Source organism: Physella acuta, unplaced genomic scaffold (assembly GCF_028476545.2).
Source record: "Physella acuta isolate Inbredline_101_S28 unplaced genomic scaffold, ASM2847654v3 ptg001707l, whole genome shotgun sequence".
Lineage (NCBI taxonomy): Eukaryota > Metazoa > Mollusca > Gastropoda > Physidae > Physella > Physella acuta.
Window position 1 is genome coordinate 104008 of NW_026733219.1, and position 15993 is coordinate 120000.

General features: G+C 35.8%; 2 protein-coding genes and 1 long non-coding RNA gene across 3 annotated transcripts; all 3 read left to right on the top strand.

Moving 5' to 3' along the window:
* The first annotated feature begins 2207 nt into the window (after positions 1-2207).
* Positions 2208-3257, top strand: LOC131930044 (uncharacterized). Its single transcript, XR_009384076.1, has 2 exons — positions 2208-2330; positions 2947-3257. It is a non-coding gene; the product is annotated as an uncharacterized LOC131930044 (long non-coding RNA).
* A 657-nt stretch (positions 3258-3914) lies between these two features.
* LOC131930043 (BPTI/Kunitz domain-containing protein 4-like) lies at positions 3915-6054 on the top strand. Its single transcript, XM_059286406.1, has 3 exons — positions 3915-4019; positions 4438-4578; positions 5816-6054. Exons 1-3 carry the CDS (start codon positions 3980-3982, stop codon positions 5935-5937), a joined length of 303 nt encoding a protein of 100 aa, XP_059142389.1. The 5' UTR covers positions 3915-3979; the 3' UTR covers positions 5938-6054.
* A 1651-nt stretch (positions 6055-7705) lies between these two features.
* On the top strand, positions 7706-10770 carry LOC131930042 (antistasin-like). The gene is made up of 3 exons (XM_059286405.1): positions 7706-7841; positions 8871-9011; positions 10315-10770. Exons 1-3 carry the CDS (start codon positions 7802-7804, stop codon positions 10428-10430), a joined length of 297 nt encoding a protein of 98 aa, XP_059142388.1. The 5' UTR covers positions 7706-7801; the 3' UTR covers positions 10431-10770.
* The last annotated feature ends 5223 nt before the right edge of the window (positions 10771-15993 follow it).

The following is a 15993-nucleotide window of genomic DNA, read 5'->3' on the forward strand; positions in this document are numbered from 1 at the left end:
ACACAACTCCACAACTCAACACAACTCAACAAAACTTCACAACTCAACACAACTCCACAACTCCACAACTCAATACAACTCCACAACTTAACACAACTCAACACAACTCCACAACTCAACACAGCTCAATAACACAACTCAACACAACTCAACACAACTCCACAACTCAACACAACTCAACACAACTCCACAACTCAACACAACTCCACAACTCCACAACTCAACAACACAACTCCACAACTCAACAACACAACTCAAGAACACAACTCAACACAACTCGACAACTCAACACAACTCCACAACTTAACACAACTCAACACAACTCCACAACTCCACAACTCAACAACACAACCCCACAACTCAACAACACAACTCAATAACACAACTCAACACAACTCGACAACTCAACACAACTCCACAACTTAACACAACTCAACACAACTCCACAACTCAACACAACTCAACAACACAACTCCACAACTCAACAACACAACACAACTCAACAACACAACTCAAAAACACAACTCAATAACACAACTCAACACAACTCAACACAACGCAACACAACTCTATCCAATTTAACATCAGACAATAGTTAGCAACAAGATCCATTACACAATTGCTAACACGTATTCACAAATTAGTTTATATTTTTTTACAATAAAAAAAAATAAAAAATATATATATATATATTATATATTATAGCTTTTGTTAAAAATTACAAATTCAATAACAAATTTTTTAGTATATAAAATTTTTAAATTGGCTTTCTACCTTTCATCGGGTTTTACTAAAAATGTGCGTCAAACATAAACATTATCGCCCTTAGTTTCTAAACGTCATCCACAGAGTTCCGGCATTTATAATATAAAGGCTATAACATTTTTCTCAAATTTCTTGACATTTTTTAAATTTATTTTTTTCTTTATCAAAGCGTGACTTAAGTTTAATTTATCTATGCTGATATTTGAAATAACCGTAGCTGTCATTCAAAACAGATCAGCCTTTTTATTACCGAACAATGAGTTTAGAGTGTCATTAAGTAATTTGTCACCTTTTATGAGAGTCTAAATTGTATTAAAATGTATGTACTTGTTCTTAGCGAAAACACTGGGAAAACACATGAAAATGCGCTATTTGTTTTTAAAACTAAACACTTGTTCCGTAATTATATAATTACTTCAAGCGGGAAAATTTATAAACGTATTTGTGAACAGTTTTTTTTCGATACAATAATTGAGATTTTTTTTTCTCAAAACAGACGTGAACACATTAATCAATTACTACTCCATAAATTCGCGTGACACATTTTAAATTAATTTGATTGTCGGAGAACTAGTATTTTCAATAAACGCTGTTATTGTTTTCAATTACATACTTACCAGAGCGGAATGACACTAAATTACGCGTAGAAGTAATAAAATAAAATGTGTTGGATTAAAGCATTTACCAATAAAATACATAAACAAATAATAGCAACTGTTTCAAAATTAAAGTTGGTTTATAATTATAAAATTGTAGTTTTATTGATCCATGTTTTTGTTTGCAAAAACTATTTCTCAAACTCAGTTTAGAAAATGTAGGCTTTTAAAAATATAATTTAACTAGCCGTCCCGGCCAGGCCCTGCACTGGCATCTGTGAAAAACTATCTGCAAAGGACCATGACTTGTGTGTTTAGTAATCAGCATATACCCGGCATTGCCCACCCTAACCACAACCAACCAAAACACAAAAAGCGCAAACATAACACAAACACAAATACAAACACAAACGAAAACACAAAATCAAACGCAAAGACAAACCCAACCACAAACACAAAGAAAATACAAACACTTATGTTTTAAAGCTTCAAAGTTTCCGTCTGATGAACACAAATATTTCCTCTGTTTACCTTTATCTATAGTCTTTAACTGAGCCGAATCCAGGCGTCCTTTGGTGCCCTGGCAGAGTGTTTTTTGGCGCCCCGGGCCTTCCCGTGTTCGCTATGGCGCCTACGTTCGTTAGCCCATAAGACTAAGAATAAGTTGGGGTACTATAGTTGAATCAGGCGGTTCCGCCGGCGCCTCAGCATGATGCGATTTGGCGCCCCGGGCTAGAATATGAGCACTTTTCGTTTGCTTGCGTTTGTGTTTTCTTTGTGTTTGAGTTTGGGTTTACGTTTGTGGTTGGGTTTGTGTTTGCATTTGGATTTGGGTTTGTTTTTGTTTGCAGGACAAGCGCCAGGACATTATCTGCGAGGACCAATGTGAGCCAGGTGTGGCGGGCACGTGCAGCCATGGGCACATCTGCATCACCGTCAGCGGCTGCCACAGGTGCATGATCATCTTACGTAAGTCACCTGTCACGTGGGTTACTGCACTTGTGCATCGTTTGTACACTTAGATCTTGTGGTCGAATATGGGGGTGGGGGGGGGGGCAGTTAATCTATCAAAGTTAGGAGAATAAAAATCACACATATGCATTCATACACGCACACACACAGACACACGTACATATGTATATATAGGCTAAAATAATTAATGTTTTCTTCTTTATTATGATACATGGTTTTTGAAATATTTAAATTTAATCAACACAATTGCGTGTAGTAAAACGAGTAGCTAGAAGTTTGATGTGCTATGCCCTCCCCAGCCGGGAAACGCCAAATAATTTAATGCCCTCTGGTGATGTGTATATTATGTGTACATAATTCAATGCCCTCTGTTGATGTGTATATTATGTGTACATAATTTAATGCACTCTATTGATGTGTATATTATGTGTACATAAGTCAATGCCCTCTGTTGATGTGTATATTATGTGTACATAATTTAATGCACTCTGTTGATGTGTATAAGTATGTGTGTAAATAATTCAATGCCCTCTGTTGATGTGTATGTTATGTGTTTAAAAAATTCAACGCCCTATGGAGATGTGTCATTATCTGTGTATTATGCCCTCCCCAGCCGGAAAACGCCAGATAATTCAATGCCCTATGTTGATGTGTGCCAGCTTCTGCCAGTACGGCTACAAGCTGGGAGCTGACGGCTGTAGAGGCTGCGAATGTAATCCGGCTCCCACAGCTTAAAGCCTGTGTCACAGCTGTGAGTGTAATCCTGTATCGCATTTGTCAGACCCGTGAGCTGTTGTACGCGAATGTAGTGCTCACCTAGAGGTTGATGGAAATGTCGAGCTCTCACATCAACTTTCACATCAACTTTCACATCAACTTTTACATCAACTAACACGATAATAAAAAACATTTAAACAAAAGAACGCATTATCTCATTCGTTTGGTGCTTTTATACTTACTGTATAAGACGTAGTGAAATTAGTTACAGTGAAATAATCACTTCAGGGAAAACAGCGCTTGTAGTTTGGGGACAGAAACTCAATCCCAAAATCACAGTGCTGCTGCTTTGTAGGTTGTTTTAGGATGGACCAGAATTTACCCCCCCCCCACCCCCGAACGAAATGAAATTTATATAATTTATATAGAAAATATATACTTTCAACAATGTCCGCCCCCCCCCCTGGAAGAAACACTGGGATGGACAAAGGTGAGACCAATTCATAAAGAAAAGCTGGCTGAAATCGGAGTCGACGGGCTGAGACAAAATACTTCATTGTGCTGGAGTAATTCTTTACTATCAGGATTAAGAACGAAGAAAATAAAATTCTTATTGATGTTCTGGTTAAGAATTAGGTTTAGGTTTAAATTTAATTATAAGTTTAGCTTTTAAGCTTAGGTTATTTTTAGCTCTTGATTTAATATTTAGGACTATGATCATCAAAAGATCAAAATTTAGGCTTCAATTATTTAAGATAGATTCCCTATGCTAGCGCATCAGCTGATTTAGTGTTCAGATTTACCTCTGCTCTGGTAGAATTGAGCGTAGTTTGAGAACCGCTATAATAGTGTTGCAGCGTGTGAAGAAAGTTGTGATAAACTTCTGTCGGCTGTAGGTTCGGGACTTCAATACGGACGTCTGTGTAAACATGAAGACTCTGATCGTTCTTGTCGCAACTCTGGTTCTAGGTGAGTACGTGAGGTGGGATTGGTGAGTCAGAGCTGAGTGCTGAGTGATTGGTGAGTTTGTGATGAGTGATTGGTGTGTCAGTGCTGAGTGATTGGTGTGTACTTAATGTGTGATTGGTGAGTCAGTGGTGAGTGATTGGTGTGTAAGTGCTGAGTGATTGGTGATTATGTGCTGTGTGATTTGTGTGTCAATGCTGAGTGATTGGTGGGTTGTGATGAGTGATTGGTGAGTATGTGGGCTTATGTACTGTATATGTGTTAATAATTATCTGCCATACATACGATTAAATTTGGGCATGGAGTAGCAACTACAACTTAAAATATCCTAGATTTGCTGTTTTTGGTTTTATAAAAGAAATCTTGATCAATTAAACAATTAGTGTCCCTTCACCCCTAATTAAACTGACCAATCAAACAGCGACTGCATCGGTCCTGCAGCACAAGCGGCAGGTCACCTGTGAGAACCAATGTGAGCCAGGTGTGGCGGGCACGTGCAGCCATGGTCACGTGTGTTTGACCATCGGCGAGGGCGGCTGCACCAAGTGCATGATACTGTTACGTAAGTCGTGTGTTACTTAGGTTACTGAACGTGAGTCGTGTGTTACTTAGGTTACTGCACGTAAGTCATGTGTTACTTAGGTTACTGCACGTGAGTCGTGTGTTACTTAGGTTACTGCATGTGAGTCGTGTGTTACTTAGGTTACTGCACGTAAGTCACGTGTTACTTAGGTTACTGCACGTAAGTCGCGTGTTACTTAGGTTACTGCACGAAGGTCGTGTGTTACTTAGGTTACTTCATTGTGCTGGAGTAATTCTTTACTATCAGGATTAAGAACGAAGAAAATAAAATTCTTATTGATGTTCTGGTTAAGAATTAGGTTTAGGTTTAAATTTAATTATAAGTTTAGCTTTTAAGCTTAGGTTATTTTTAGCTCTTGATTTAATATTTAGGACTATGATCATCAAAAGATCAAAATTTAGGCTTAGGTTACTGCACGTAAGTCACGTGTTACTTAGGTTACTGCACGTAAGTCATGTGTTACTTAGGTTACTGCACGTGAGTCGTGTGTTACTTAGGTTACTGCACGTAAGTCACGTGTTACTTAGGTTACTGCACGTAAGTCGCGTGTTACTTAGGTTACTGCACGAAGGTCGTGTGTTACTTAGGTTACTGCACTTAAGTCGTGTGTTACTTAGGTGACTGCACGTGAGTAGTGTGTTACTTAGGCTACTAGGTTACTTAGGTTACTGCATGATACTGTTACGTAAGTCGTGTGGTACTTAGATTACTGCACGTGCGCATCATAAGGACACTTTCCTACTGTGGTTGGTTGGTGTGGGGGGTGGGGGGGGGTCACCTGTTTCTGTGACCTCGGCCTATGAAATGATAGAGCGACCATCACAATGCCCAGCCGCCTTTACTTTCCCTAACGTGAGTTAGGTATCCATCAGAGCTGAGTGGACTAAGGGTGTTCTACTGACTTAAACCCAGATTGGAACTAGAGACATTCAATTAGCAGCCTAACGCTCTACTGCTTGGCCACGCCGTCCCATGATATATCAAGGCTAAGAGGACGAGTTTGACATCAGTTAATTCTGCAATCTCTTTTAAATGTCATGTTTTAATTGTAACCATGGTTGATGATTATTATAATGATCCCATGTAATGATAAAAGTTACGTTCCTTAAGCGGTCAGAAAATATTACAGGCAAATCTATCTACTACTTTTATGTATTATGTTTCGATGTTTCTAGTTTCTAAATATATAATTATATGTGTATTATGCCCTCCCCAGCCGGAAAACGCCAGATAATTCAATGCCCTATGGTGATGTGTGCCAGCTTCTGCCAGTACGGCTACAAGGTCGGAGCTGACGGCTGTAGAGGCTGCGAGTGTAATCCGGCTCCCACAGCTTAAAGCCTGTGTCACAGCTGCGAGACCCTTGTACTGTTGTACTTGAATACAGTGCTCACCTAGAGACAGATTACATTGTCACGCCAACAAAACGACAATAAAACATCATCGAAACGAAAATCACGTTGGTTTGGTTATTTTATATTTGTTGTGTAAGACGTAGTGAAATTAGTTGCTTTGCTAAAAATCTTCCCAGACAGAGGAGGCTTGTTAGCTGTTACAGCAACACATTGTGGAAAAACTCCAAAATCAAACAATCGTTAGTTTGTTCATATGTGGTTAGTATGTTACGGAAGCGAATTCAGAAAGAAAAGCAGACTGAAGTCTGAGTCAGCGGGCCCTTTGGCACATAACTTGTTGTCTTGTACTACTTGATTATGTAGGGGGAATTCTTCAATGATAAAAATTAAGAACGAAGAAAAATAAATTTTCAGTCTCATCCCTTTAACTTTGCAATAGTTTAATCATTTCCCCAACTCTAAACCGAACACTAATCATGATTATCCGTTAAACCTAAATTAGCAAGCATAGTTCATTTGTGGATATGGTTTAAGCTACAATACATGGATCGTGTCCTTGCAAGTAGACCTATGACACAAAAATATAGGATTCTCAAAAACTCTGTATCTGATGTTTATCAGTTCACTTTACAGAGAAATCGCTCTTAACTTTAGGACCTATTCGTAAAGGTTTAACTTCTGTTAAAGAGATAAATAACTCAGAACGTTAATTCGTGTATAGACAAATTCTATAACAGCAAAAATTAAAAATTAACTTAAATGAAATTAAATTTGAGTTTCTATATACCACTATAGTACCAGATATAACACAACATATCACAAAGATAAACCAACCCCGACCCTATAGTGATATATAATATATTCACATATTTCAAGACTGTAATTCTTTAATGTAGCATTAAAATTATAGATTGAGATTTCAACGAATTTGATCATCTTTGCTAAACCAGAGAGTCTCGAGTTCGAACCCTCGGGCAGATGAGACTCGTTATTTGGGGACAGCCACTCTTCTAGGAGAGACAACTCCAAAATCAAACAATTGCTGCCTTGTAGTTTGTTCTTGGTTGGACAAAGGCTATGGAAGCAAATCCAAAAAAGAAAAGCAGGCTGAAATCTGAGACAATGGCGCATAACCAATTGACACGTAATCCTTAATTGTGATGGAGGTGTGGTCAAGTTGGAAAAAAGCTCATGGTTGATAAATTCGAAAAAGTCTCGAGTTCAAACCCTCTGGCAGATAAGGCTCGATCCCTTCCAACACTAAAAATTAAGAACGAAGAAGAAAGAAGAAGATCTTTGGCTGATATAATATACTGCGTTGGTCTGAGAGTAACAAGTTACAATTATACTTGTAATCTTTTAGCGACAAAAATGAGATCAATGACGACAACGTTTTTAGCTGATTATTTTTGCCCTACAGTTAATTAACAAAACAACACGAGTTCATTTACCTAATGACGTTATCGGCACAGGATTCATTCAGTCGAGTTCAAGGATAAAATATAGCAACCACAAGGAGGCCGTTTTTGGCACAATAAAATTCTTGTTATAAAATTTAATATTTAATTTAAAAAATAAAACAAGCTTGATTCCAAGGTATAGACTATGCCATACAAGGGTCATCAATATACATGTTTGGTCACAGAATGGTCGTATAACAGCGAAGTACCTAATGCAGGTTAGGTGTTGTTGGGAGGGGGGTGGGGGGGGGGGGGCTGTGGACACAACGAAGACCACGTGATAAGTTTTGAGAACCGTTGAAACAAAGCTTAGACGCGGGAACCAAATCTGAGATAAAAATCTGTCGTCTGGGTGACAGGGACTCAAAGCTTAACGTCTGCTTCACAATGAAGGTCTTCATCGTTCTCTGTGTTTTTGTTGCTCTAGGTAGGTCTACATTACACTTACATCTGTAGTATACATTCACTTGTAAAGCTAGAGTTACATCTGCTCCATACAATCATAGGTAAGTCTACATTACACTTACATATGTAGTATACATAACAGGTAAATCTGCATTACACTTACATCTGTAACTTACATTCACATGTAAATCTAGAGTTACATCTGCTCCATACAATCATAGGTAAGTCTACATTAAACTAACATCTGAATAATATGCATAGGTAAGTCTACATTACACGTACATCTGAATTATATGCATAGGTAAGTCTACATTACACTAACATCTGAATTATATGCATAGGTAAGTCTACATTACACTAACATCTGAATTATATGCATAGGTAAGTCTACACTACACTTACATCTGTAATATGCATTAATAGGTCAATATTAGAATTAAATTTGTAACATACATCCGGTCAACAGGTGAGTCTAATTTCTTCTGTTTTGACCAACAAAACAGGTAAGTTGGACTCTATAGGTACATGTTCATGTTTTGTAAAATTCTGCTGCATTACAGTTACCAATAATGTCTGGTCTTTAAATATACATCAGTTTAAAATACAGGCAAACAGTACCATTATACAAAAGGTGATTCTATGCATATTATAATTTTAAAATAAGATTTCACCTTATCCATTTAAAGTCAAGCTCTTCTGTCGAACAGAACTATAGAAGATGAAGAAGAGTTCATATTTCTTGACATTGACTTACAAGAATTTATTGTATGATAATCACTATACTCAGCCGCCTCTTCTCGCTATAACGTTAGTCAGGTACCCACGGGAGTGGACACAGTGGCGTTCTGCAAACTCCTGATCAAGATCCAAACTCGAGACTTTCGGGTTAGCAGTCGAACGCTTAACCACTCGACCACTTCGTACGACCACTATGAATAAACATTCTAATATTCCTTCCACCTGTTTATCTGTTATCAACGTGCCGTCGTATGCTCTACCGTCCGACCACTAAAATGTTATGTATGACAAAACTTCCACCTGTATCTACTAGGTGCTGCATCTGTTATCAACGTGCCGTCGAAGCGTCAAGAGACCGTATGTCAGGATGAGTGTGAGCCTGGTTCTAACACCTGCCCGCTGCACAAGTGGTGCATGAACATCGGCGGCTGTCATAGGTGCATGTTCATTTTACGTGAGTCTCAGCTTGTTCATTTTACGTGCCACCTTGTCCATATTATTTGTGCCACCATGTTCATGTTAGGTAAGGTTCATTATGTTTATATTTCGTGAGTATTACCATGTTCATATTACATAATCGTCATCATGTTGGTATTAGGTAAGGGTCATTATGTTCATATTTTGTGTCACTATCTTCATATTACCCGAGTGTAACCATGTTCATATCACTTGGGTCCCAGTTACTAAATGAAAAATCTACGCTTAAAAACCGAGTAATTGCAATTTGTTCCAGAAAGTTATACATATAAATAAACTGTGCACATGATATTTTACTAAAACGAAAATGGTGTTGGATTTAGTGAAATTGTTCTTAAACAGTTGTACCAAAACACACAAATACTATTTAGTTCTTGATTAAAATTTTCAGATATCCTAAAATTCGGATGATCTCAAATTACTTTACAGGGAGATCCCTGCAAATACTTCATAGAAAAATCGTACGTTTGTTTATGAATATCAGAGTTTCTGTCAGGCATCTCTTCAGGCGGGCAGTGTCCCTACCCCCGAGAACACGTCTATCTCCCCACCCCAGCGAACGAAATAAACCGATATATATTTGAAAGCTAGGACACGTTATGTAAACCACATGTATGTGCTATTCCCTATCTAAGACGTTATTTAAAAAAAAACATGTGTGCTATTCCCCAGCTCAGACACGTTATGTAAAAAATGTATGTGCTATTCCCCATGTACGACATTATGTAAGCCACATATATGTACTATTCCCCAGCTGAGACGTTATGTAAACCACATATATGTGCAATTCCCCAGCTAAGACATACTGTGTAAACCACATGTATGTGCTATTCCCCAGCTATTATGTAAAACATATGTGTGCTATTCCCCAGCTATTATGTAAAACATATATGTGCTATTCCCCAGCTATTATGTAAAACATATATGTGCTATTCCCCAGCTATTATGTAAAACATATGTGTGCTATTCCCCAGCTATTATGTAAAACATATATGTGCTATTCCCCAGCTATTATGTAAAACGTATATGTGCTATTCCCCAGCTATTATGTAAAACGTATATGTGCTATTCCCCAGCTATTATGTAAAACGTATATGTGCTATTCCCCAGCTATTATGTAAAACGTATATGTGCTATTCCCCAGCTATTATGTAAAACATATATGTGCTATTCCCCAGCTATTATGTAAAACGTATATGTGCTATTCCCCAGCTATTATGTAAAACGTATATGTGCTATTCCCCAGCTATTATGTAAAACATATATGTGCTATTCCCCAGCTAAGCGTCAGATCGCCTGCCCCATGTATATGTGTAACAGCTTCTGCCCGTACGGTCACAAGGTCGGAGCTGATGGGTGCGTCACGTGTGGGTGTAACACGGCTCCCGTTGTCTGATACTCCAGCTGCCAACATCATCACACACCAACTGCCAACATCACCACACACCAACTGCCAACATCACCACACACCAACTGCCAACATCACCACACACCAGCTGCCAACATCACCACACACCAGCTTCCAACATCCTTGTCAACAGCTGTCCGATGTTTCAACATCAGTGAGATAACAACATGAATACATTGTTCAAGAACCTGTTAAACAGATATCGCAATAAACTACAAGAAAAGTATTTTCACATTTGGTATTTTTTCTTAAAAAAAAAAGCTTCTAATGTTTTCACTGTCTTAAACAAGAAAAAAAACGCACCTAACAATAAACAAAATCAAAATTGTATGTTTGCATTTGTTGGCTTTTACAATTTTTAAATTTAAAATCACTCTCTGCTCTGGGATTACTAAATTGGTTTATTATCATGTCTTGTAGTAGAAAGGACCTTTTGTTCGCGTAATATTCAGACTAGCTCCAATTTTAGGAGTTAGTTAATTAAATTTTTTGTTTCAACGGCTGGCTATTGAAACACCAATGTTGCCAGAGAAATATTTTAAAACTGGGCAAATAACGAAGCAAATTTTTCACTGAACAACACTGGACTTAAATTGTTCACACCACTACAGACGTACAAGAAACACCAACACGAACTGAAAGTATTAGCAAATATTTTATTGCTTATTGCATCCACAATTTATTATTAGAGTTGCTTAATTATTAGAAATAAAATAATCTTATATATATGCACATATCTGACTGCATGTATGGTTCGAGTTAATTTCAGCATTTGTACTCTATAAAAGTGTAGCGTGCAATGACATTTGACCTTTGGCCTTATTTCTTCATGCACACGTTGCCACAGATAGAGTGAGTACACACTGTTCCAACCACACACGCGAACGGATAAAACGACATCTGAGGGTAGATGGTTGGCACCGGATCTAGACCCAGCACACACAAGTCAATCTTGTCACAGAATGCTCGGGGGACGGGCGAACCTGGGAATAGAGGATAAAAATAGATACACGGAATCCCGATGTTTTTTTAAAAATATCAGTGTTCAATGCTATGTTAGTTTTAGAATAAAATTTGTAAAATACAAAATAGATATAATAAAAAAACATTTTAGCTCAAAATGTTTAAACATGCAAACACACTCACAAAGACGCATAAACACACCCATGTATGGTTCATATATTTGTAAATAAATTAAATAAATAAAATAAAATAAATAAAGTAAATAAAATAAAAAAATAAATAAATAAATAAAATAAAATAAAATAAATAAAATAAATAAAATAAATAAAATAAATAAAATAAATAAAATAAATAAAATAAATAAAATAAATAAAATAAATAAAATAAATAAAATAAATAAAATAAATAAAATAAATAAAAAAAATAAAATAAAAAAAATAAATAAATAAAATAAATAAAATAAATAAAATAAATAAAATAAATAAAATAAATAAAATAAATAAAATAAATAAAATAAATAAAATAAATAAAATAAATAAAATAAATAAAATAAATAAAATAAATAAAATAAATAAAATAAATAAAATAAATAAAATAAATAAAATAAATAAAATAAATGAAATAAATAAAATCAAATAAAAATAAATAAATAAATAAAATATATAAAATTTAAATAAAATTTAAATAAATAAATCAACAAATAAACAAATAAACAAACGAATAAACGAATAAACAAATAAACGAATAGACGAATAAAAAAATAAACGAATAAATGAATAAACGAATAAATGAATAAACGAATAAATGAATAAATAAATAAAGGAATAAATGAATACATGAATAAAGAAATAAAGGAATTAACGAATAAATGAATAATTGAATAACTGAAAATAAATAAATAACTAAATAAATAAAAAAAATGAAAAAATGAATAAACTAATAAACGAATAAACTAACAAACTAATGAGCTAATAAACTAATGAATGAATACATGAATACATTAATACAATAAAACATGAATAAATGAAATTAAATAAATAAATAAATATATGTATATAAATAAGTATGTCAATATTTCAGCAAATAATATATAATAAAATATGAATTCTTGGGAATTAACCTTTATCGGATCACTTAAAATATATTTAGGATACACTTTAGTCATTATAAAATACATGTAATTTTTTAAGTATAAACAATGTTATAGATCTAGCAATATTTACACTTCTATAAAACACTGGTTAATTTTTCTCACCCGCCGCTAAAGACAGTAGAGCCAAGAAAATGAAGATCTTCATCACGGAGTTCTCTGACAACACTTTGACGATACTGGAGCTAATGACTGACTCTAGAACCTCACAGCCCGACTTTCAGAGATAAGGAATTTTAAAAGTTATGTTTTTAATCCAGATAACAAATTGAATGCTTATCATTTCTTGTTATATTTTCGTTCTTAATTCTGGCAAGGAAGGTAATTTAGTTTTAAACCATTAAATATTACTTGTCAACAGTTTATGCGATATATTATTTGTTTTAGTCCTAGCTTACAGGAAAACAATGAAAAATTGTACACGTTCACTCTCATTAAGTATGCCGAGTTATACGTTGTATGCATACCTTATAGCAATTTAATTTAACATATTTAGGCCAAGGTTAGCAGTTAACAAAAACTGTTATAACTCAATATGAGGTCGGTTTGACGGGGAAAAAAACTTGTAACAATCTATAAAGTATAATACAAACTAGTTTTTATAATACTCTACAGGTCAGAAAAGCACGTTTGGAACAGTAAAGGCGGCTGCGAATGTACCTAACTACAATATCCCTACAAATATCCAGGTCACTGAAATAGGTAAACTAACGTTCAAAAGGGTACTTTACAAGTCAGAAAAGAAAATGTAATACCTGTATTGGTAACAGCGGTAGTCTTTTATTAAAATGTATTGCTGAGATCGAACGAACTGTTGGAGTAACTAGCTTAGGATAAAATATTTTAAGATTTCTAGAATGTTCTCTATCAGCTCACATCCCAATAGCACGGCAGGTTAGTGTAACTGAAGTCATAGTTAGGCGATTGTTGCACATTAACTTGATCAATTAAAACTTGATACGAGGCCTAGGTGATGGATTGAATTAGATATTTGTTATTGTAAGTTCATCATCTCATCATCATCTTTTCCCGTAAATGCCCAGGACACACGGGGCAGAGGAAGTAGAGTTCACCTGTTTCAGAGACCCCCGCATATGAAGGGATAGTGTGGTCAGCACTGTGCCCAGCCGCCTTTGTTTCCCTAACGTGAGTTAGGTACCCATCAGTGCTAGGTAGACTAAGGTACTATTCTACTGACTTGAACCCGGATTCGAACTCGAAATTTTCGGGCTAGCAGTCTAACTCTCTACGGCCAGTTACAAGGACACAAAGGTAACACTTCTATTTTTAGATGCTTATATGTTTCGATAAACACCACGGCAAGACGGCAACATTTACAAGATCAGAAATTCTGCCACTTATAAACTCTTAACTATTGTTTTGTGTGAGTGAAGACTCCCAATTCTCACATCCTGTTGGCTTTTTGAAATAAGTATAACAGAATTTCAGTTAATTTAAAAAAAAAATGCCGAAACCACAACGTTCCAATGCATTCATTGACTGATAAAAACCACAAGACAAAACTCGGATCGTGTCCTACCAGATGTTCATATTTGCTCACACGCCTAGTGTGCAGTTTTTCTTCCAGACGTTTTTCTCCGGGGGGGGGGCACTTAATATTTTCCGGGGGGGGGGGGCGGGGGGGGGGGGGGGCGGTGTACATTTTCCGGGGGGACGGACACTAGTAAAAGTATATGTTTACTATATAAATTCCATCTCGTTGGGGGGGGGGGTATATTAGTCACCAGGACGCACCAATGACATGAGCGTTTATGTATGGCACCTTCTTGAATAAGACAGTATTGTAATGGACATCAACGAGTTGACGAGAATCCTGCCATCATGATTATTGCGCTTACAATTTAATACAAGTATTTGAAGTTTCCTCGACCTTACGTGAACATTAATGGCTTTTAAGACATTGGAAATAGAACATATACCACTTCCGGTAACTGGAAATTGCTCAAAAGTTGACACAGACCCACATTTGGTATTATACTTATATATCAAAATTCGTCAACACAACTGAAACGTACTAAAGTTATCGTGTTACAGACGCACAGATATACAGACAACAATTGGTTTTTTTTGTGTCAATATTAACTTCATGGCATTCAATCTTCTGTCTACCCCAATTTCTAGCAAATTTTAAAAATAAAATTATATTTTTTTTAAACCACATGACATAGTTATGCCATGTTTATGTAAATTTCCAGTAACAAAATGTAAACAACAAAATTGTTAAGTCCACATAAAACCAAACAGATGTTTATAACTATGTTTAGTTCAATAACATCGTACATAATTTAAAAAAAAACAACATTTTTTAATAGACCTTTCGAATAATTTCGAGAATATTCTCGGTTGGATCAATAACGAAGGATCCAATATAATAACATTAATTCCCAGACATCAATTTCTCAGTGCCAGACATGTACTCACACTTGACCGTCATAGACAGATGGAGAACGTAAAGTTTGTATTGTGAACTAAGTGACATAACAGTTAGACTGGAACAGGTGTATGGGTTAGTTGTTTTTTTTATAATTAATGACAATAACGACTGAAAGCATGCTGATAATAACACGAAATGGAGTGTCAGTGAATACATAGGGACAAAGATTATATACAGTCAGTGATTATATGGAACAAATAAATACATAAGGTCAGTGATTAAATAGAACCAATAATTACATAGAGCCAATTATTCCATAGGGCCAATGATTACATAAAGTCAGCGATTTTATAGAGCCAATGATTACATAGATTCAATAATTGCATACAGTGATTACATAGAGTCAATGATTACATAGAGCTAATGCTTACATAGGGCAACTGATTACATAAAGCTAATGATTACATTAAGCCAATGATTACATAGGGCCAGTGATTATATAGAGCCGATGATTACATAGATTCAATAATTACATACAAACAGTGATTACATAGAGCCAATGATTACATAGAACTATTGCGTACATGGGGCCAATGATTACACAGAACTAATGCTTACATAGGGCCAATGATTACATAGAACTAATGCTTACATAGGGTCAATGATTACATAAAGCTAATGATTACTTAAAGCCAATGATTACATAAAGCTAGTGATTACATAAAGCCAATGATTACATAGGGCCAGTGATTACATCGGACCAGCGATTCCATGAGACATTTGATGCCATATTTATCAGACGCATATGTTTCCACAGTAGCTTGCTGTACACACTTTTCCCTCCGGACAATACAACATCCCTAGTAGGACCAGGCCAGGCATGAGGGTGGGGGCGGGGCCGTACCCTGGCTGACACAGGTCAAGCTTCGTACAGAACTCTCTTTTGTTGAGCAATGGAATCGCTAGGAATACATCAATAGGAAATATAAGTTAGAACGTATAAATTAAAGTGTCACACTAATTGATTGCTCCTGTGAAGTAGG